Source organism: Bos javanicus, chromosome 14 (genome assembly GCF_032452875.1).
Source record: "Bos javanicus breed banteng chromosome 14, ARS-OSU_banteng_1.0, whole genome shotgun sequence".
Taxonomy (NCBI): Eukaryota; Metazoa; Chordata; class Mammalia; order Artiodactyla; family Bovidae; genus Bos; species Bos javanicus.
This window is the reverse complement of record NC_083881.1, coordinates 52,015,111-52,038,372: the sequence shown is the minus strand read 5'-3', so window position 1 is coordinate 52,038,372 and position 23,262 is coordinate 52,015,111. Positions and strand designations below refer to the sequence as shown.

At 36.1% G+C, this 23,262-nt stretch overlaps 1 protein-coding gene across 1 annotated transcript in view; it reads right to left on the bottom strand.

Moving 5' to 3' along the window:
• CSMD3 (CUB and Sushi multiple domains 3) overlaps nt 1-23,262 on the bottom strand; it is a 1,469,335-nt gene that overhangs the window by 389,222 nt on the left and 1,056,851 nt on the right. Inside the window, exon 24 of the mRNA XM_061439111.1 lies at nt 11,252-11,408. Within this exon, the coding sequence (XP_061295095.1) occupies nt 11,252-11,408 (157 nt within the window). The remainder of the gene's footprint in view (nt 1-11,251; nt 11,409-23,262) is intronic.

Here is a 23,262-nt window from a genome sequence, read left to right as displayed (position 1 = left end):
ATTTTCCAGGCAAGAGTACTGGAGTGGGTTGCCATTGCCTTCTCTGATACAGTATACTAACACATATATATCGAATTTAGAAAGATGATAACAATAACCCTATATACAAGACAGCAAAAGCAACACAGATATATAGAACAGTCTTTTGGATTCTGTGGGTGAAGATGAGGGTGGGATAATTTGAGAGAATAACACTGAAACATGTATATTATCATATATGAAACAGATCTCCAGTCCAGGTTCGATGCATGAGACAAGGTGCTCAGGGCTGATACACTGGGATAACCCAGAGGGATGGGATGGGGAGGGAGGTGGGAGGGGGGTTCAGGATGGGGAACACATATACACCCATGGCTGATTCATGTCTATGTATGGCAAAACCACTACACTATTGTAAAGTAATTAAAATAAATAAATTAAAAAAAAAAACAAAGATCATTTTCTCAAGATTAAATCAAAATCTGTTAATCGGTCTTGAACTAATGAAAGAAAATAGTTCAGTCTCTGCCTCAGTATAATTTCTGTTCAACTTATTCATGAATATTGTGTATTCACATAAGTTGATGTTCTATCTGGTTAGTAAAATAGTAATAATAATAATTCTGTGCATGCTAAGTCATGTCTGACTTTTTAGTACCCCATGTAGCCTGCCAGGTTCCTCTGTCCCTGGAATTCTCCAGGCAAGAATACTGGAGTAGGTTGCCACATCCACTCTCCAGGGGATCTTCCCTACCCAGGGATCAAACCAACATCTCTTATGTCTCTTGCACTGGCAGGTGGATTCTATGCCACTAGTGACACCTGGGAAGCCCATGATAAAGTAAGTGATATTATTAAATATACTAGTTTGTGTCTTCATACATTTGTATATCATTCTGGGATAGTGGGATCATACATTTGTGCACCATTTTAAAATTTTTACATCACACATTTGTGTATCAGTCAGGGATATAGTGGGATTCAGCTTTGCATGAATGTTAAGTTTTACCATCAGCCATTTAGTTTATGCATAATTGGCACAGGTGGCTCAGAGGGTAAAGTGTCTGCTTACAATGCGAGACACCAGGATTCAATCTCTGGGTCAGGAAGATCCCCTGGAGAAGGAAATGGCAACCCATTCCAGTATTCTTGCCTGGAAAATCCCATGGACAGAGAAGTCTGGTAGGCTACAGTCCATGGGGTCGCAAAGACTGAGTGACTTCACTTTCACTTTCAGACATGTCTAAAATGAATTTTACTAAATATCACCAAATATCTCCTATGTGACTATACCAATTTATCCCAAAGTTCATGAATTTCAAATTCTTCCAATTATTATCAACATTTAGTATGATACTGCTTTTTGATTTTTACCAATTTTAGGAGTGTGCAATAGAAAAGTATTTTTACTTTAATTACTTTAATTTTCATTTCTTAATTTCTTTTTTTTTTTTTATTTTTTTAAAGAAAATCCATCCTGAACCCTCCTCCCTCCTTCTATCAAGCACTTTTTGTCTTTTGATTATTGTACTGGAATATCTTCTACTGTGAAATTTTTTTTGCCCATATGTTCTTCTAGGCTATTTTTAAATTGATTTGTAGGATTTCTTTCTATGGAGTATATGTTTTTCTGTGCTGTGTTGTGCTTATTTGCTCAGTCGCCTCCAAGTTTTTGCAACCCTGTGGACTGTAGCTGTCAGGCTTCTCTATCCATGCAGATTCTCCAGGCATGAATACTGAGGTGGGTCACCATGCCCTCCTCCAGGGGATCTTCCCAACCCAGAGATAGAACTCAGGTCTCCCGAATTGCAGGCAGATTCTTCACCATCTGAGCCACCAGGTTTTTCTACTATATTGTAAATACTGCTAAGTCATTTTAGCCGTGTCTGACTCTGTGCGACCACATAGACGGCAGCCCACCAGGCTCCTCTGTCCCTGGGATTCTCCAAGCAAGAACACTGGAGTGGGTTGCCATTTCCTTCTGCAATGCATGAAAGTGAAAAGTGAAAGTGAAGTCGCTCAGTCGTGTCCGACCCTCAGCGACACCATGGACTGCAGCTTTCCAGGCTCCTCAGTCCATGGGATTTTCCAGGCAAGAGTACTGGAGTGGGGTGCCATTGCCTTCTCCGATATTGTAAATATCTCCTTCTAATTATATATCATTTAAAAATCTTGCTAGCAAAGGTCTGTCTAGTCAAAGCTATGGTTTTTCCAGTAGTCATGTATGGATGTGAGAGTTGGACTTATAAAGAAAGCTGAGCACTGAAGAATTGATGCTTTTGAACTGCGGTATTAGAGAAGATACTTGAGAGTCCCTTGGACAGCTAGGAGATCCAACCAGTCAATCTTAAAGGAATCCAGTCTTGAATATTCATGGAAGGACTGATGCTGACGCTGAAACTCCAATACTTTGACCACATGATGAGAAGAACTGACTCATTTGAAAAGATCGATGCTGGGAATGATTGAAGGCGGGAGGAAAAGGGGACAACAGAGGATGAGATGGTTGGATGGCATCACTGACTCAATGGACATGAGCTTGAGTAAACTCTGGGAGTTGGTGATGGAGAGAAAGCCAGGTGTGCTGCAGTCCATGGGGTTGCAAAGAGTCGGACATGACTGAGCGACTGAACTGAAAAAATCTTGTTTATGGTATATTTAGCTAACTGCTACTGCTAAGTCACTTCAGTCGTGTCCGACTCTGTGTGACCCCATAGATGGCAGCTCACCAGACTCCCCTGTCCCTGGGATTCTCCAGGCAAGAACACTGGAGTGGGTTGCCATTTCCTTTTCCAATGCATGAAAGTGAAAACTGAAAGTGAAGTCTCTCAGTCGTGTCCGACCCTCAGCGACCCCAGGGACTACAGCCTACCAGGCTCCTCCGTCCAGGGGATTCTCCAGGCAAGAGTACTGGAGTGGGTTGCCATTGAGCTAAAGAGATTTGTAAAAACATAATAAGGACTGGGACTTATTTACTGGTCTTCAGTAAAACAGAAGCCATTTGATATTTTGAGTTGCTAAAATTCAGTACAAGAAATTAGAGGGGAAAATACAAAGAAATGCAGAGACTGTGAAGGTCAAGGATCACTTCTGGCTTTCAGGAATCCAGCAATTCAGGGAAGCTGCCACCACATACAACCACCTGCCAGCACCACACTCTTGCCTACATATTTTGGTGAAAAATAATGGCTTCTTTATCCATCCTATCTTTCAGCTCTCACCGGATTGCCTTTAGTTGGTGGAATCTAAGCAGAGGTCTTAGCTGGCAAGGGCAGGAGATATGTAGTTGCCAGATTTTTAGACTCTACACTTAAGAGAAAGACTTTCTCCAAGTCTGTGAATACCTTCCACAACAATCACATGCGATGCCTCTTCTTCATCTGATGACATCTACCAACCCTAAAATGGACTGGTGCAACTTTGTACTTTAACTATGAATATAATGTGACTTTTAATTTTGATTCTGATTGTTTTGTTCTTGCTGTTTGCTCCCTGCATCTGTAATTGTATAACTGGATTTGTTTCTAGCCGCATGAAAACTTTTAAGTTACAAATGGTTGCTCAAACTCCTGCTACTACTGTAGCTTCCTCCAGCTACTATTTGGGGCCCCTGGATCAGATATCCTCAATATGAGGATTAGGAGAATATGTTGCCTCACCAATTTAGGGACAACGCCCCTTATCAGCTTGGAAGCTGTTATGGAATGAGAACGACGCCCCTTTTCCCTAGGCAACATAATTCTCCTAAAAGAAAAGGGGGGAATGAGAGAGTCATTTCCTAGGCAGGTTGATAGGGAGTCTAGGGGTCCCCAAGGAGAGAGGGGTCTGGAATTCTCAAGGAGGAAGAAAGGACAAACTTTTTTCTTTCTCCACATTCCTTAAGATTATATACCAATAATGTATCCTGCCTAAGGACAGTCTTTGGATTAAACCTTCTGTTATCTTAAAATGTTAATTATGGGAGTAGACCTGGTCTTTACAAGGATGTATCTTGCCTGAGGACAGTGTTATCTTAAAATGTAAATTATGGGAGTAGGTCTGATGAGGTCTTTACAACCTCCAGACATTCTTTGGATTCACTGGAGAGTATATAACTTCATTGTTAACACTAGCAAGCGGGTACTCTTTCTACCCCCTTCTGATGCCTATGTCAGAAGCTTTCTCTATCTCCTTTATACTTTAATAAAACTTTACTACACACACAAAAAAAAAAAAAAAAGAAGTGCTTAGAAGGGCATGGATGCTACTGAGTATTGACAGATTTTTGCTTGCCTATCTTCTTTGAGAAATCTTTCTTCACCTCAAAGACATAGCTACTGTGGGTCACATTTTTTTCTAAGCATTGTAAAGTTTTGACACTCACATATGTCTTCAATCTGCCAGAAGTTAACTTTAAAAAGGAGTATGTTAGTAGGTCATTAGATATTTAAGTTCAAAATTTACAAAACTTTTGGGATGTGAAGGTTATAAAAATGCCTTGTTTGTTATTCTAATCTGAAGAAATTATATCCAATATTGTATATATAAATGACAGATAATCAAGAAATATTTCTTTAGCATTTTAGTTAGAATACCTTGTACTCTATAATGCAGCCTTAGTCAATACTTCATTTATCACCTCGTTGATTTTCAGTATTTAAAGAGTAACAGAAATGCCAAATATACCTGTTAAGTTTATAGGATATAGATTTGCATAGACAAACTTTGTTGCTTCCTTATAATTCATTGATTTTCTACTTGATTTGCATTAAATAAATTATAAGAATAGAGTTAGCACTAATAGTATATCTGATTATTTTTCATTGTTAATATTGCCAAAACTTTATTGGTAACTAAAGAGTTTAAATAGGGTAATTTATTTTATATTTATAAAGCTAGTATACAAGACATGCCATCACAAGTTGGCTATTGCTCATCTTTAATTTGAATACAGAATTTGAAATGGACATGTTCCATGTGGATTACCAAATTACTTCAAGCAACAAAACTCAAGAGCTAAAAACATACAAATATATCTGAACAATATCCTTGGGATAATGGACATTTCTCAAATGGGATTTTTAGAAAATTAAATGTGCAGAGGTGATAACAAGAAGACATCTGAGCCCAGAGGTAATGTCTAACAGATGGGTATCATAAACATTTGCCAGATCAGCTTTTGAGAAGACAATGCTATAATCAATCAAAAAGATGTACTTTAGGTTTTCAATGGGTGGTTGTTTAAAATACTCAATTCCTTTCTATTGAATGAAAGTGAGATAACTAGAAATGAATACAGCTAGTAGAATCTTCAATGAAGAATATTTTGAAGAAATAAAGTTTAAAGATGTCATGAACAACAGGCCTAAATCATTCTTTGATAGTGAATTTGGCAAAAAACAAGTATTCAGATTCTTAAGTATAAAATGAAAGAAATTTATTTGGGAGGAATCACATTAACATTTAAAAATTATTACATTTTTTACATGTAGTTCGACAACAAAAAATGTAAATTCATGGAATTTTAAATATAAAATATCCAGAAGTTACATGGAGATAATATAGTATAGTGACTAAGTTTGGGAATTCTATAGGCAGAGCTCCTCAACTAAATTTCCATATCTGCATTTATGAGGTATGTCACCTTGGGCAAGTAACAACTTTTCTGTGCTTTGTTTTTCCTCCTCTTCTCACCGGGGATAATAGTACTTCCCTCATAGTTATAGCTGTATCTGTTGCTGCTGCTGCTGCTGCTAAGTCGCTTCAGTTGTGTCTGACTCTGTGCGACCCCATAGATGGCAGCCCACCAGGTTCCCCTGTCTAGTCAATAGTAAATAAATGTTAGCTATTATTTTTCACTGATATTTAATGTTTAAATAATGTTAAATATCTCTGTCTGCCTTTTAATAAAATCTAAGTCCCTTACTATAGTCCACCTCATCCCTGTCTAGCTTCAAACTTTACCTCTCATTTTGTACAATTCTCCTTTCTTATCCACCTCCAGCCAAATAACTCAGCTGAAGTCTTCTCTTAGGCCTTTGTATTTGTTGATCTATCTGCCTACAGTCTGCTACTCTCAGATCTCTTATTATAATTCAGATACCAAATCAGGTGATACCTCCTGAGACACAGTCCTTGAATGAACTGGATATAGTAGACTCATCTTCCATACTATGTATCCTATCACCCTATTACAAATTATTTCTACATGCAGTTCTTTTATCTTTTGTTAACATTTTTCCTTTTCTGTCTTGTCTCACTAAAACATTGGCTCCATGTGAGCATGAACTTTGTCTTTAGTGTTCTCTTCATCCCCAGAGCAGAAACAGTTCCAATGGAGACAGACAAAATTTAAACCTATGATTCAATGAATAACTTCTATGTTGATAAGTTAATTCCAATAGAGGAATAAAAGAGAAGACAAGATTTATGGACCAAAAAAGGAGTGACATTTCTACAACTCAGCCTTCAGAGAGAAATACAGTGAAAGACATCAGATTAAGGAATGCATTCTTGAATGTGTATTGAGGGGCTGAGGGGATCTGGCTAGAGTAACCTATTAAGTTCTGCTAACTTCTATTATTGAATTATCCAGAGCAGAGTGATGTATTATGGAGGATATTGTACTGAGATGCTAATTTCTGATCTGTTCTTCTAACTTTAGAAGAAGGCAATGGTAATTTTCTCTTACTGTACTCCCCTACACTGTCTAGGAAAACACAACTACAGATTTAATTAATTTGTGTTGTATAAAGCACCTGAAAATATGTCTCATCTAGCACTGGTTGGAATAAGTTTCAGATTTCTCAAGGGCAAGCGTAATTATTAGCTATTTTTGAAAAGAACGAAAGAGTGGTCTAACTTAAGGAGGGAGTTAATTCTGAGAGGCTGGACGGATGGAAGAGCAATTGGATTCCCTAATGTTAGTCAAGGTCTGACGAAGTTTGTCACAGATGTTTTATATCCAACTCATGTGGCCATCCACGCTTCATTTCTCTAAATCAAACTAGAGTTGACTAAGACTCTAATTTTGGAGAAGAAGGTTATCTGTACAAAAAACTAAGTAAGATTATTCTTGACAACTCTAAAGGATGAAGACTGAAGAGATTTAATTTGCTTCAGAAATGTAAAGGAATGGGACATTTTCTTCCTTCAAATGTGGTGTAGCATTTTCATACCAGGTGTGTTATAATTTATTTATTGGTGAAGGAAAGACAGAGAAGCTCATGGTCTTCTTAGTAGAGTATAACTAAAACTGTTAATAATGGCTGAACCAAATGCTTTTCCTTTCTAGGCACTCAAGGGTCTCTGTACTTTCCTGACACCACTAATCATAGAGGCATCTATTAATACGATATCTTTTAACTTATTTTTTTTTTTTTTTGGAATATCTGTTACAGCTGTGCATCATAGGAGACACTGTACACTGTCTTATCAGTATATCTTTTCTTCTCCCTCATAAACAAAATCTTGATTTTGCTTCCAGCAATAACTGAAGCATATCAGGCAGTAGTATATCATGATAGTCAAATAATAATCCAATAATTTAGTCTGACAAATACTTCATTTTTCCAGCTTCCCTTGCTGGGAAATTTATCCATATAGCCCTATTTTAGACAAAGAAGGATAACAGAATGTCTGACACAAATTTTGTACTCCTGATGAAAGGGACATATACGATAAACAGTACCTCCTTCTTTTTGCCTTGAATATGCCCAGTGTTAAAGCAGCCATCTTGTGACCATGTCACAACAATCATGAGAACAAGAAGTGAACAAACTAGGAATGCCATAACAAAAATGGAGCATGGCTCCTTGTAACCTAGGTTTAGCAACTGAATCAGGACCTGCTTACCTTTTTTCTCTTCACAGCTCTTATATAATTAACATAAATCCTGGCTGTTTAAGCCATGGTTAAGTTTACTACTGCTGCTGCTGTTTATTTGCTAAGTTGTGTCCGACTCTTTGCTGCTCCATGGACTATAGCCCACCAGATTCCTCCATGGTATTTCCCAGGCAAGAACACTTCAGTGGGTTGCCATTTTCTTTTCTAGGGGATTTTCCCAATGCAGGGATCAAACCTCCATCTCCTGCTTGGCAGGCACACTCTTTACCACTGAGCTCTCTGGGAAGGCCCTAGGTTTACCTTGAAGCCAAAAGCAGCATCTCAACTGTTTCTACTAGTCCATTTGCTATTCCTAGTGATTACATAATGAATGGACCAATAAGACAGTTGAAGTAAAATACAACCTAAAAGCTTGTTCTAAAATATCTCTTCATTTTAATCTCAGCCAAATGCAATTCTATGACTATCATTACATAGACCAGGTATAATTAGATAAGGATAATCATAAAAAGCCTGCTTATGCTAAACCTAGAATTGTGAGAAGCTAGGCAAATGGGATTAATCTGAATTAAGTTGTTTACTCTATTTGCCTTGAATGTGCTTATTTAGCATGCTCTTTCTAATCTCGGTGCTTTTCTTTATCCTGTTCTCTTTGCCTGGAATACAGTCACCATTTCTTTCTGTGATCCACCAACACAATCTTTAATACTACCTCATTCATGAATCCTAACCTGATCTGCCCTAGCCAAATTTCCTCTCTACTGCCTCTAAATCCTCTGAATATGAATACTAGAACTCCTCTGCATCTCATAGTGTTCTCTCAGATATTCCAGAAACAAAGGTGGAATAATTTTAAGGGGAACATACCACAGAATGGCAGAGGTGGGATTAGAAATAACTGGACACAGGGATCCAAACACAAAACATATTCTTTTCCATTTTCCCCCATGTCTGCACACCTTAGCAAATTCTCTTGTGTTCAGAAGTTAATTACTCCATCTAAGAATTTATGGAATATACAATATGTGGACTAGTAGAATCTTCTATATCACACACACACACACAAAAAAACACTTTATAAAATCAGTATTCAGAGTACATGTTAATTTACCAATATATGTGGAAAGCTACAATTGATCTAAAACTGACTAAAGGCATTATGAAGTGAAATGGCCTCATGAAGAATTATGCATAATATGCTTGCAAGAAAACCAAAACAACAAAAAACATAATCACAATACCATGTGATAAGAGCTATATAGCTGTGGATATAGACTACTGCAAAAGAAGTGTTAAAAAGTAGACTAACTGCGGTTGAAGGAGTCAGGGTAAGCCTAATAGGGAAATGTTTGAAATGGTCTTGAAGCTGAACAGTTCAATTGATGCCACAGGTGGATGGGGCATACTGACAGAAAAAAGAAGCCTGGGTACAGGATTCTAAGGCTGGAAACCAAAGTATACTTGGAGAATGAGAAGTAACTTCCTTCAAAGATAGGAAATGCATGGTTAACTATTAAGATCATTGCAGGTATATGCTCATAGAAAGGCTGCCATTGTAAAACTCAGACACTTAGGAACAAATACAGTTAATAGCTGATGTGCCACTACTTCCAGGGCCTTCCTCAACAAAGGAGCTTAGCACATAGCCATTGAATCAGAAAGTCTTAGAAGCATTTACTGACCTGGTGAATATTCAGAGACACCTTTGAAGTAGATTATAAACATTTAATTCCAGATTTGAGATTGAAACATTTTAGTTTCAGTTCTGAGACTGAAAAATATTTATAGATGTATGTCTGCCCTTTTTTAAAAAAATAATTGCTTTTATACTCTTTTCCCAATTCTACAGCCTTCTATCTTCATAATGATGCACATCCTTTAATGAACAGCCAGAATCATTAAGAAAAAAAAATAACTTCAAGTATTTTCTTTTTAAGCGTTTCTTTCTTTCTTTTTCTTTGATAAGCACAAGCAGTAGTTCACAGCAATGACAAAGAAGTCAATGATTTTACTCATTCCAGTCTCCTGAGCATCCTATACAATTTCAAATTCGGGTATGGCTACAAAGTCCAGTATCTTTGCATCAATAATCTCACGTTACATAGAATTTAAATACTAGAAAAGGAAATTTAGGTTTCCTTTTTTAACCTCATTGAAATTTTAGACAAAGAGAAATATAAAATGATGCAGAACAAAGAAAGACCATTATGTAAACACAGAGCCATGACTTGAAAAATGTCACTAGCCCTGTCAGAGAAAAAAAAAAGGAAAGAGGAAAGCAGATTAAGAAACATTTGCCCTTCTGAGCACATGGCAGCGATTATATTTGAGCAATAAGCCACAACTCTGTTACTTTTAGTCCATCACAAAGAACTATCTGTAAACACAATTTGCTTGGATTTTCATTTGTCTTTGGGAGCAATTCACAGGAAATCACAGTATATACAACAGTTCTCAGGGTTTAAAAATATGTATTAAACATCATTTTGTTAATTTAACTTGTGTTAATGATGTAACAATTCTAGCACAGGTAAGGGGAAAAAAAAGCTTGAAATAAACAAGGAGAAAGAATCATATCTCAGTACTATGTCTCTTGACTGTATTTTCACAAACAATAATTTGATTCCAATTACCTTTTGAATCCCATGTGAATATCTTTGATGCTGTAACCTTTTCAACTTTCCAATTTATGTAAGAATTTTCATTCACCTGACTTCTTGAGAAACTTTATAGAACTATTTTGATTTTTTCAAATATTCTAACAGTAAAGACTACAATTTAATTCTCATTTATATAATTAGTCTACTTCTTATTATGATACTGGTAAATAAATTCATTTTGTTCATATAACAATTGATGTAACCCACTTATGGTTTTCAATGATTCTCAGTCTATGAGCTTCTACCTGTTTAAGTGTCAGAAAGTTGATTTGAGTATAGCACAATAGTTCTATATAAATTTATTTTTAACAAGACAATTTAACAAAAAAGCAAAACAAACTAAAATCTTAGCTATTCTTCAGTGTAAAATCATCTGAAACCATCCAGTTTTCATTAAGGGCTGACTAACTATAACTAATACACATATACTGTGTATGTTTTGCAGTGACAGGTAGGAGCTCAAGAACTGGGTTCCCATTTATTAAAAAGTTTAATTGTACTTCTTAAATATTTCATGGGGAGACTACTGTTATTTTAAAGTACATAAATAAATAAGTTCAAAGTCACATATTACTTAAACTTTCTGAACCTATTGTTTCAACAATAAAATAGTAATAGCTAGATTACCTGTAATTTTTGAAGTTGTTAGGGTCAAATATACATGGAAGGGAGTTATAAACTTCAAATTGATAATCAAATGTTGAATATTACTTCATGTGGTGTATTGCAATTACTAATAAATATTTAGCATCACTGTTTGGCCATTTTTTTTCTCCCAAAATACTTACTGGTATAGACAAGTTGAAAGCCTTCATCCGTCCCTTCAGAATCAGAATTAAATTCTAGCCAGAGCTGGTTTGAAGTACTACTAAGTGTCAGTCCTCGCATAGACGCACCAGTAAAAGCACCTAGGAGATGAGTTGTTTTATCTTTTCCATCATAAATCTGCAAAATATATTTAAAATTAAAATGAAAATGTGTAAATAATAAACAATTCTGAGCATGTATTTATATTTATGAAGAAAATGAGCTATTACACTCCCCAATTCAAGTCATTACATGTTTCCCAAGAAAAACCTCATATATCATTAATTGATTTTACAATTAAGAGTTACAAGTTACAAGTAAGAGAGTTAAGACTCCACATGGATAATTTTACTATTTCAAGCTCAGTAGACACTAAAAGTAACTGGAGAAGGCAATGGCACCCCACTCCAGTACTCTTGCCTGGAAAATCCTATGGACGGAGGAACCTGGTAGGCTGCAGTCCATGGGGTCGCTAAGAGTCCAACACGACTGAACGACTTCACTTTCTGTTTTCACTTTCATGCATTGAAGAAGGAAATGACAACCCACTCCAGTGTTTTTGCCTGGAGAATCCCAGGGACAGGGGAGCCTGGTGGGCTGTCATCTCTGGGGTCGCACAGAGTTGGACATGACTGAAGCGACTTAGCAGCAGCAGACACTAAGTAACACTCAAACTCATGTTATAAAGTTTTTGCTTTTATTTTAAAAACAATGTTTTTTTATGGCAGACAATTTAAAATTGAGCATTGATTGGTTGGTTGTTGTTCTGAACTTTCTCAAGGGCACCAAACACCTGGTTTTCTAATAACATGATTAATATAAAATATACTTGCTTCTTTGTACTTCTATTTATCCACACCTTTTAACTTATTTAATTTTTGACACTTTAAAAATGCTAAAACGGTGCTAAATGCTTTTAGAAACTGATTTAACAAGGCAAAAAATACAAAACAAAACTGATACTTTCCCTAAGATCCCTACCTCATTCCCATTCTTCTGAAGGTGTAGCTTCTCATTGTCCTCTAATTTGCTTTATCTTTTCAAAGCCTTATAGACATTTCTTCACATCAGTAGATATAAATTCTTGCTTTTGAGAACTGGGTAATATTTCATCCACTACACTATCACAACTTGCTTTACCATTCCTATATTAACAATTAACATTCCTATATTAACAAACATTTTTGCCACTAAAAGTGATCCTGAAAAAAACATCTTTTACATATTATCTCACATTTCTCTTTGGTACTTGTATTTCAGTAAGAAAGGTTTCATACATTTAATACATTGAATTTGGGTGCTCAAATGTAGGTGTATTGTCAGATTATTTTCCAAAAAGTGTACAGTAATTAAACTGAAGATTTGCCAACACTGCATATTGCCATTCTTTTTTAAGGCATGCATTTTTAGTGTGGTAGCTATTATTCCCAACGGTGTGAAAATTAGTCCTTAGAGTTGATAAAACCTCGGATATGACGATGATTTGTTGACCTACAAAGACCAACTCTAACTGACAAATCTCATTCCACAGTACTTAGTTTTATGAAGTTGAATCTGGGGGCTCCTTCTGCAAATGATAACAAATAGAAAAATTTGAAAATACTTCTGAAAGTTACTTGTATTTTGCCAAAACTTTCTTAGTTCTGACCTATCATAAGAGTAAAAATTATGTCACTAAACTTCTGATCTGGTGATCTTGCCAAAGCACCAATGTTCCCCCATTATGTTCATGTCACCTAAGAGATGATACTTAGATGGTACATGATGGAAGTTTTATTATCACTACATTAATTTGTATGATATATGTTTCTTGTGCTAAATGGTTGGATTTAACTTGATTACCTATTTATAATGTTTTCTAAAATTTGTAACTAAAAGCTAATGTATGACTTTTTTTCTTTTTATCAAATTATCCCTATAAGGTTTTAGATTATGTTTATATTAGAAAATTAAATTATAAAAAATTACTATATTTCAAAATCTAATTTATTCAAATAAAATAGTGAGATTTTTGATCAGTGGATTCAAGGTATTCTTCAATCCAAGGAAATGTTCTTGAGTTTTGGTTTATTTAATTATTCCCTGTATATTTTATTATTTTATTTCCATTTTGAATGCCTATTATTTACATATTCAGTCTCCAAATTGCATTGCAATTCTTTTACATGTTTTTCTTCTGAAATTTATCTATATTCCCTCTGTATTATAGCTTATCTTCCACTGGAACTTTCACATTAACAATTGAATTTTCAACAGTAACTAATCTCTTTTTATACCTTCTATTAAAATCTTAAATTTTAAGTTCTACTAATAGGCCAGTCAAGTTCTAGAAAGTCAGTCTGTCTGTCTGTCTTTGCCTTCTTCCCTTTCTTTCCCCAGTCTCTGTTTTTGGTACTCAAATTGCATTATCATATCAAGATTGTTGGGAGAAATATCAATAACCTCAGATACGCAGATGACATCACCCTTATGGTAGAAAGTGAAGAAGAACTAAAGAGACTCTTTATGAAAGCAAAAGAGGAGAGTGAAAAAGCTGGCTTAAAACTCAACATTCAAAAACTAAGATCATGGCATCCGGTCCCATCACTTCATGGCAAATAGATGGGGAAACAATGGAAACAGTGACAGACTTTATGTTCTTGTGCTCCAAAATCACTGCAAATGGTGACTGTAGCCATGAAATTAAAAGACGCTCGCTCCTTGGAAGAAACACTATGGCCAACCTAGGCAGCGTATTAAAAAGCTGAGACATTACATTGCTGACAAAGGTCCACCTAGTAAAAGCTATGGTTTTTCCAGTGGTTATGTAAGGATGTGAGAGTTGGACTATAAAGAAAGCTGAGTGCCCTAGAATGGATGCTTTTGAACTGTGGTGTTAGAGAAGACTCTTGAGAGTCCCTTGGACTACAAGAAGATCAAACCAGTCCATCCCAAAGGAAATCAGTCCTAAATATTCATTGGAAGTACTGATGCTGAAGATGAAGCTCTGATACTTTGGCCACCTGATGCAACAAGCTGACTCATTGGAAAAGACCCTGATGCTGGGAAAGACTGAAGGCAAGAGGACAAGGGGATGACAGAAGATGAGATGTTTGGATGGCATCACCAAGTTGATGGACATGAGTTTGAGGAAGCTCTGGGAGTTGGTGATGGACAGGGAAGTCTGGCATGCTGCAGTCCATGGGGTCACAGATTCGGACATGACTAAGCAACTGAACTAAACTTATAGTTTTATATTTTCTTATTAAAGATATAGGTTTTAAATATCCCAAAGACAACAATGCTTTTATTTAACATGCTTTATAAATGTAGCTTTGTTCAGAGCCCCTAGTATTCTTTTCTAACAACATTTTATAACTTTTCTGCCCAGATGTTGTGAAGTCTCCAGTACCTAGGCATTTCCTGCTCTCTCCCTTTGTGCCTGTGTTAATCTAAAGCTTCATATTACAACCATCCAGCCTCCACAAATTTATTTATTTGTTTTATTACCAATGAAAAGGAAGTGGAATCATATTTCTTATGAGTGAGAAATAGAGGAAGTGAGTCATAAAATCAATTCAACATGCTCACTAAATTTCTAACAGCAAACATCTTACTGGTCTCCCTTTTCTTTTCAAAAGGTCTTTCTGTCATTTTTTTTTTTTAAATGTGTTGACTATTTAAGGAATATTTGACTTCCCGATAAAGGGCTGTATGGATAATTCCCTAAAATTATATGGCAGTACCAGGAACCCCTCTTGGAATCTAATTAATCATACAAATATAGTTCTGTTAGTTATCAGCAAGAATTTGTCTTCAACAAAGCCAAAGCAAATGCTGAGGTTGTTAGGTCAGGAATATTTTTGTTTGTTTGTCTGAGTACGTAAGAGTCAACTTTTCATTTCTTAAGAATAGCACTCATGAGGAATAATTCAGAGACAAAGAAACATTGCTTGTCAGGAAAAACAACCTTTGTGTTTGAGTTTCAAATGTCCAATGTGCTCATAAATCGACTTCTGAATACAGTTATATTATGACTCTATATATGCTGTAGCTTATAAGTCCTGTGGTTGGAGGTACACAATCACAATCAAACCATGTAACCAACTGACCCAGTGGACCTAATTTGTAGTTAATACTGTCAAAGTAACCACATAGGATAGGCTTCCCTGATAGCTCAGATGGGAAAGAATCCTTCTACAATGCAGAAGATCTGAGTTCATTTCCTGGGTCGGTAAGACCCCCTGGAGAAGGGAATGGCAACTCACTCCAGTATTCTTGCCTGGAGAATGCCATGGACATGGGGTCATAAAAGTTGGACACGACTTGAGTGACTAACACAACCACATAGAATTTTTTCCTTTTATTTCTCTTACTGCTAACAAACATATAATTTCATTCATATGTTAAATATAAATAAGTTTTCTTGGATTCAACTAGTTCTGCTTTCAAGTGTGGATACATTTTAAGAACTTTCAGTTTGTCAAAAACAACCAAATAAAGGGGAAATATAAATAAATAATAGTTGCAATTGAGTAAATGGAAATTGAAATTTACTTTTAACTTTAAAAAAAGGTCTCTCCTAATTTTTTTCCTCAAATTTTCAGTGGTAATAATAATAAGAGTTTAACAATAGCAGATACCCTTATTTCACTCCACATATATAACCCTAAGAAAAATTTTAAAAATAACCCAATTGTCTGCCATAAGAGATATTTATTTATATTACTTTTTTCAAGACAGAAGCATTTTTGCTTTTTCAAAAGAAACTTTATTTAAGAAATGATTTCTAAATAATCTTTGAAGAAGAATTTATGAAAAAGGAGCTAAATTTTCAAACGAAAATAATTATCTTAAACTCAGCTGGGAGAATCTAATTTAGCACCAAAGCTAACTACCATTTATTTAACAATGTAAAGTCAAAAGGCAGAAAACAAATAATGTAGAAGCACCACTATAATTATCAAAATTAAATGAAGTGTGATCATTCAGCTATGAAATTTTGGAAGTGTATATAAATTCTTAGGTCAAAATGAAAAGCAGCTGTTAATTAGAAGGCTTTAAAAAAAAGAGAAGAGTTTTATAGTTATGATCAAGTCAATGCTGTTTAACCTGTAAATAAAATACTTCAGTGTATTCAAATATATACGAACACATAAAAGCAACAAGGAAGGAAAAATCAGTGTATACAGTCAAAGACTACTTATGTTTGAAATGTATATGAATGCAAACATAAAATAAGAAAATAAAACAAACAAAATATGTCTTACATTTTATAATAAATTTATGGTACAGAGTGATTATGTCAGGTTTGATCAGAATCTCATAGAAACGTTGAGGTTATTATTTCTCATTTCTTTTCTATTTAAAATCAGGATATTTAAGAATATTTTTATTTATTTGAGCTTATTTTTTTCTTTTTCTAAATGACGTTATTATTTTTGAGATATGTCTTAACATCTGTTTTTAGTTTTCAGAAATTTAGAAAGCTAAAAAGAATAAGGAAACTGTAATAGCATACAGAAACTCAGAGAGGACTTGAGCGCTCCCACGCCCGCACAGGAATAGTCTCACCTATTTAGTGCTTAATGCAGATAATGAATTACTTTTATGTCAAATGTAGAATTCAAGTCTTCTCCAGAATTAATATTGTGAAAGGTATTGCAAGCTTTAATAACATTAATGAAGCTCTTTGAAAAGACTAATTTGTTATAAAATTGCAATTAATTTGGTAGTCTTACACAAGAACAGATGAGAACTTAATATTGCCATGTTTCAATTATCAAACCTTTTGTAATGAATCAGGGTTTGACATTTGTTATGGTGTACAGATCATCCTATTTCTAAAAGGTCAAACCCTATTATGATGAACTGCTTCAGTCAGTTCAGTTCAGTTCAGTTGCTTAGTCCTGTCCAACTCTTTGAGACGCCAAGGACTGCAGCACGCCAGGCCTCCCTGTTTATCACCAACTAACCAGAGTTTACTCAAACTCATGTCCATTGAGTCGGTGATGCCATCCAGCCATCTCATCCTCAGTTGTCCCCTTCTCATCCCACTTTCAATCTTTCCCAGCATCAGGGTCTTTTCCAAGGAGTCGGTTCTTCGCATCAGGTGGCCAAAGTACTGGAGTTTCAGCTTCAGCATCAGTCCTTCGAGTGAACACCCAGGACTGATCTCCTTTAGGATGGATTGGTTGGATCTCATCGCAGTCCAAGGGACTCTCAAGAGTCTTCTCCAACACCACAGTTCAAAAGCATCAATTCTTTGGTGCTCAGCCTTCTTTATAGTCCAACTCTCACATTCATACATGACCACTGGAAAAACCATAACCTTGACTAGAATGGACGTTTCTTGGTAAAGTAACGTAAAGCTTTTTAATATGCTGTCTAGGTTGGTCATAACTTTCCTCCCAAAGAACAAGTGTCTTTTAATTAAATGGCTACATTCACCATCTGTAGTGATTTTGGAGCCCAAAATATAAAGTCTGTCACTGTTTCCACTGTTTCTCCATCTATTTGCCATGAAGTGATGGGACTGGATGCCATGATCTTAGTTTTCTGAATGTTGAGCTTTACACTGACTTTTTCACTCTCCTCTTTCACTTTCAAGAGGCTCTTTAGTTCTTCACTTTCTGCCATAAGGGTGGTGTCATCTGCATATCTGAGGTTATTGATATTTCTCCTGGCAATCTTGATTCCAGCTTGTGCTTCCTCCAGCCCAGTGTTTCTCAAGATGTACTCTGCATATAAGTTAAATAAGCAGGGTGACAATATACAGCCTTGACGTTCTCCTTTTCCTATTTGGAACCAGTCTGCTGTTCTATGTCCAGTTTTAACTGTTGCTTCCTGACCTGCATACAGGTTTCTCAAGAGGCAGGTCAGGTAGTCTGGTATTCCCATCTCTTTCAGAATTTTCCACAGTTGATGGTGATCCACAGTCAAAGGCTTTGGAAAAGTCAATAAAGCAGAAATATATATTTTTCTGGAACTCTCTTGCTTTTGCAATGACTGAACAGATGTTGGCAATTTGACTTCTGGTTCCTCTGCCTTTTCTAAATCCAGCTTGCACATCTGGAAATTCACAGTTCACGTATTGCTGAAGCCTGGCTTGGAGAATTTTGAGCATTACTTTGCTAGCATGTGAGATGAGTGCAACTGTGTGGTAGTTTGCACATTCTTTGGCATTGCCTTTCTTTGGGATTGGAATGAAAACTGACTTTTTCCAGTCCAGTGGCCAGTGCTGAGTTTTCTAAGTTTGTTTGCACTCTAAGTTTGAGTGCAGCACTTTGACAGAATCATCTTTCAGAATTTGAAATAGCTCAACTGGAATTCCATCACTTCCACTGGCTTTGTTCATAGTGATGCTTCCTAACGTCCACTTGACTTCACATTCCAGGATATGTGGCTCTAGGTGAGTGATCACACCATCGTGATTATCTGCTTATGGATACTCAAAGCTGTTGTTGTTGCTAATGATATAAGATATGTATTAGAAAGTATATTCCCACTCATTACTCTAATGAATTAGCAAATAAGGTATTATCTGAACCCAAGAGCAAAAAAAGTAACATCAAAAGAGAGAAATTACACATGTACATGAGCATAATTATTCAAACCTTCAAATTATTCCTGCTCATGGATACTAGAATTTTCAATTTGGCCATTTGTTTTATAGGTTGCTTAAGAATTTATATAATTTTTGTAATGAGTTGAGTTAGATCTCAAATTTTGAAAAAAAAAATTTTTTTTTCAAAATATTTCAAATCTACAATGTTCTCTCCAACGATAATATGTAACAAAAGAGAACATTTGTTTGTACTCAGATCTTTATATGTCTTTACAACAGTTATATAATGTGTAATCAATTATAAGAGCTAGTGTGCTTCAGTGAGGGAGTTGGGAGTGGAATGAAGGGTCAGGTTTTCAGGAGCCTTAGCTTTGTGGTTCTGTTGAAGTCCCAACTCTACCTTCAAAGCTGACTGGCATGTCACACATCATTTTACTTCTGTGATCCTCAGTATAAGAAAATAGGAAGGGTTTTATGAGGCCTAGTAATAACACTCTGTGATTTGGTTGTCAAATACAGATATTTTCCCTGGTAGCTCAGCTCATAAAGAATCTGCCTGCAATGCAGTAGACCCTGGTTTGATTATTGGGTTGGGAAGATCTTCTGGAGAAGGGATAGGCTACCCACTCCAGTATTCTGGCCTAGAGAATTCCATGGGCTGTTTAGTCCATGGGGTCGCAAAGAGTCAGAGACAACTTTCAACTTCACTTTCTATTTCTGCATAAGAAATAAGTCTTTAAACTTCAGAATGCCAACTATAGTAAAGAGACTGTCTTTTGTCCCCCTGCTACATTCCTTTATCTAAACATAATGCTTAGCTTTTTTCTGAAAATAAAAACAAATACAGCGATAACAAAAACATAAATAGTAGTTCTGATTAGTATTCAAATTTTGTCCAATTCAGCTGACAAGCAGAGCAACTTACTATTGACTGTTTAAAGCCTACATATGATAAACACCATCTATAAATGTTAATTAAAATAATTAATTAAGTTATATAGTTTGAGTGATGGATTGAGAAGTTCAATATTCTTGCCTACTGAAAGTAATATAACCAAACAAAGATATATTCATAATTCCCAAACCTGCTGGTCATCACAAAATCTGGAGAGCTTTATAAAAATCCTTAATCCCAGGTGGAGATGAACTGAATCAATTTTCCCTAGATCTACTGAAACTCAACTTAGTTTGGTTATAGATCAGTTCAGTTCAGTCGCTCAGTCGTGTCTGACTCTGCGACTCCATGAACCTCAATATGCCAGGCCTCCCTGTCCATCACCAACTCCCGGAGTTCACCCAAACCCATGTCCATTGAGTCGATGATGCCATCCAACCATCTCATCCTCTGTCGTCCCCTTCTCCTCCTGCCCTCAATCTTTCCCAGCATCAGGGTCTTTTCAAATGAGTCAGCTCTTTGCATCAGGTGGACAAAGTATTGGAGTTTCAGCTTCAGCATCAGTTCTTCCAATGAATATTCAGATAACTAAGGTGTTTATAAGGAGGAGGAGGGAGAGAGAAAGTGGGTGAGTGAGTAAATGAGAATCAACTTAAATGATGGGTTCTCAGAAAGGAAAGTTGTGTGTGTGTGTATAGAGATATAGATTAAAATACATACTTTTTTTATTATTTGTTTTGTTCTTTGCTCTCAGTCAAAGGATAAAAGGTTCTGTAATAGGCTAATTGTTTTTCTTATTTCTTCCTATGTCCTAGTTGGAATGGAGCAAAAGAAGTGATTACTAAGTTTAATACTGGAAAGTCCTGTGGATGAGGATGGCCTCTGATGGATTCAGTTCAGTTCAGTTCAGTCACTCAGTCATGTCTGATTCTTTGTGACCCCATGGACTGTGGCACGCCAGGCTTCCCTGTCCTTCAACAATTCCCAGATCTTCCTAAAACTCATGTCCATCAAGTCGGTGATGCCATCCAACCATCTCATCCTCTGTTGTCCCCTTCTCCTCCTGCCCTCAATCTTTCCCAGCATCGAGGTCTTTTCCAAGGCATCAGTTCTTTGCATCAGGTGTCCAAAGTATCAGAGTTTCAGCTTCAACATCAGTCTTTCCAATGAACACCCAGGACTGATCTCCTTTAGTATGGACTTGTTGTATCTTCTTGCAGTCTAAGGGACTCTCAACAGTCTTCTCCAAAACCGCAGTTCAAAGGCATCAATTCTTCAGTATATGGTCCAGATTTCTTTATGGTCCAGGTTTCACATTAATACATGACTACTGAAAAAAACCATAGCTTTGACTAGAAGGGCCTTTGTCGGCAAGGTAATATCTCTGCTATTTAATGTGCTGTCTAGGTTGGTCATAGTTTTTCTCCCAAGGAGCAAACGTCTTTTCATTTCATGGCTGCAGTCATCATCTGCAGTGATTTTGGAGCCCAAGAAAATAAAGTCTGTCACTGTTTCCAGTGTTTCCCCATCTATTTGCCATGAAGTTGTTAGGTAGTTAGAATAGGAAAAAGGAGTCCAGAATGGTGGTGGCTAAAAGACAAGGAAGGGAAAAGCCTGCAAAAATAGAACAAAGGAAAGTCCGAGGACCAGAGTGAGGACCTCAGGTAGAACAAACAGCACTCCTGGCTAGCCCAGTTTACATAGGGCAAGCCTAGTGGGTGGGGGAGAAAAAATATATAAAAAGAGGAGCCAAAGGGGCAGATCTCTCTTCCTCTCTTTCTCTCGCTCTCTCTGTCTCTCTCTTGCTCTCTGTCTCTCACTCTCTGTCTCTCTCACTCTCTCTCTGTCTCTCTGTCTTTCTCTTGCTCTCTCTCTGTCTCTTAGATCTCTCTCTACTCTTCCCGTCTTTTGGGTCGGCATGCCCTCATGCCTCAAGGATATATTTTCCTTTATTTTCTAAATAAAACTGAACTGTAACACGGATCTGTAACACTGATCTGTCCAAGAGCTGTGACACAGTCTGTCTGTCCAAGGTCTGTCTGAGGGCTGTAATGCTGGTCCATTGCTTCAAATTTTTGTTGTGACGATACAGAACTGAGGAAATTACACACTCGAAAGGGATGGGACTGGATGCCATGATCCTAGTTTTTTGAATGTTGAGTTAGTTTGCAGTTAGGCAAATTACCTTCCATCCTGAGAGGACTCTGGGTTTACCAGTTTCTGAGAATTAATCATTTGTCCACTGCAAAGTACACGGTCTACTTGTGCATGCCTAACTGTGCCTGTGTCAGTAGGTATCTTTGAACTGATAGTTGTTCTTGGGATTACTGAGAAGAATAACATATAGGCATTTTATATTTTATATTGGTGGAGAGACCATGAAGACAGTGTTTAAAAGCCCACCCCCAACTGTCTCTATAGAGTGACTTACCAAAGTTATTTTAAAATAATAATTTAGAATAAATCCCAGGTTAGACTATTAGTAGGAGGATGATTGAATTGGTATGCTTCCATGTTAATATCTAGTAAATAATCTTTTTAACTTTGGAAAACATATTTATTTTAAGAAAGATAAAAATTAAAAAAAAATTCTGGGAATATATATTTTTATTCTTTCACTCATGAAAGAAAAACCACTATTTAATTAAATCCACTACGGAGCTTGACATTGAGTTTTCCTGCCTTCCTTTGTCTCTCACCATCAAATCCCCTCACACTGTCACTCATTACTGAATTCCATTCTTCCTCAAGGTAATACACATAACAAATGCATGTGACCTTATTCCAAACAATAAGACATTAAACAGAAAGCACTCTGAGAAACATAGGACTATTTTTTAACAGGTATCACCAATTATTCCAAATGGATTTTCCAAGTAATAAACATTATTTAGTATGGAAAATTAATATATAAGTTTCAAGCAACATTGAGAGGAGAAAAATATTTTAGGAAGCATCGTGGTAGACAGGGGGAAGCATTTCCTGACTTTTAACTTATAAATGCATGTTTATTATTGTTACTTATGTGATACAGATTAGCAGCTACACTCATACTTCTGATCTATGTCTTGATACATTTTTTCTTTCCCATATTTAGCCAGGAAAAAAGAAAAGAAAAGAAAAGAAAAAGCACTGGCTTACTTCTAAGTACAAGGTTTCCATTAATCTCAATTTGACTCCAATTTTTAGCAAATAAATTTATTTTTAACAGGAAAACCCAAACAATGAGCTAGAAATTGAAGATATTATATACAAAGTGAAGTTTTGTTGCCTATAGGGCAAAAGCACAAAAAACAAGAATGGCTTTAAATTAATAATAAAATTGTATACATCCAGGTGTACTGAAGGAAATCTTTCCCATATCTACATAAATGCTGCAAGCATACAGAACTGTTTGTGTTAGACAATCAACAATTATCACCAAATTAATATTATTTTTAAAAGGACATAACTTATAATGTTAAAATCACCATTTCAATAAAAATCCCCCACCCCAATCTGGGATATCACAATTTTTTTTTTCAAGATTTGTGAAAATAGAATATCATAAA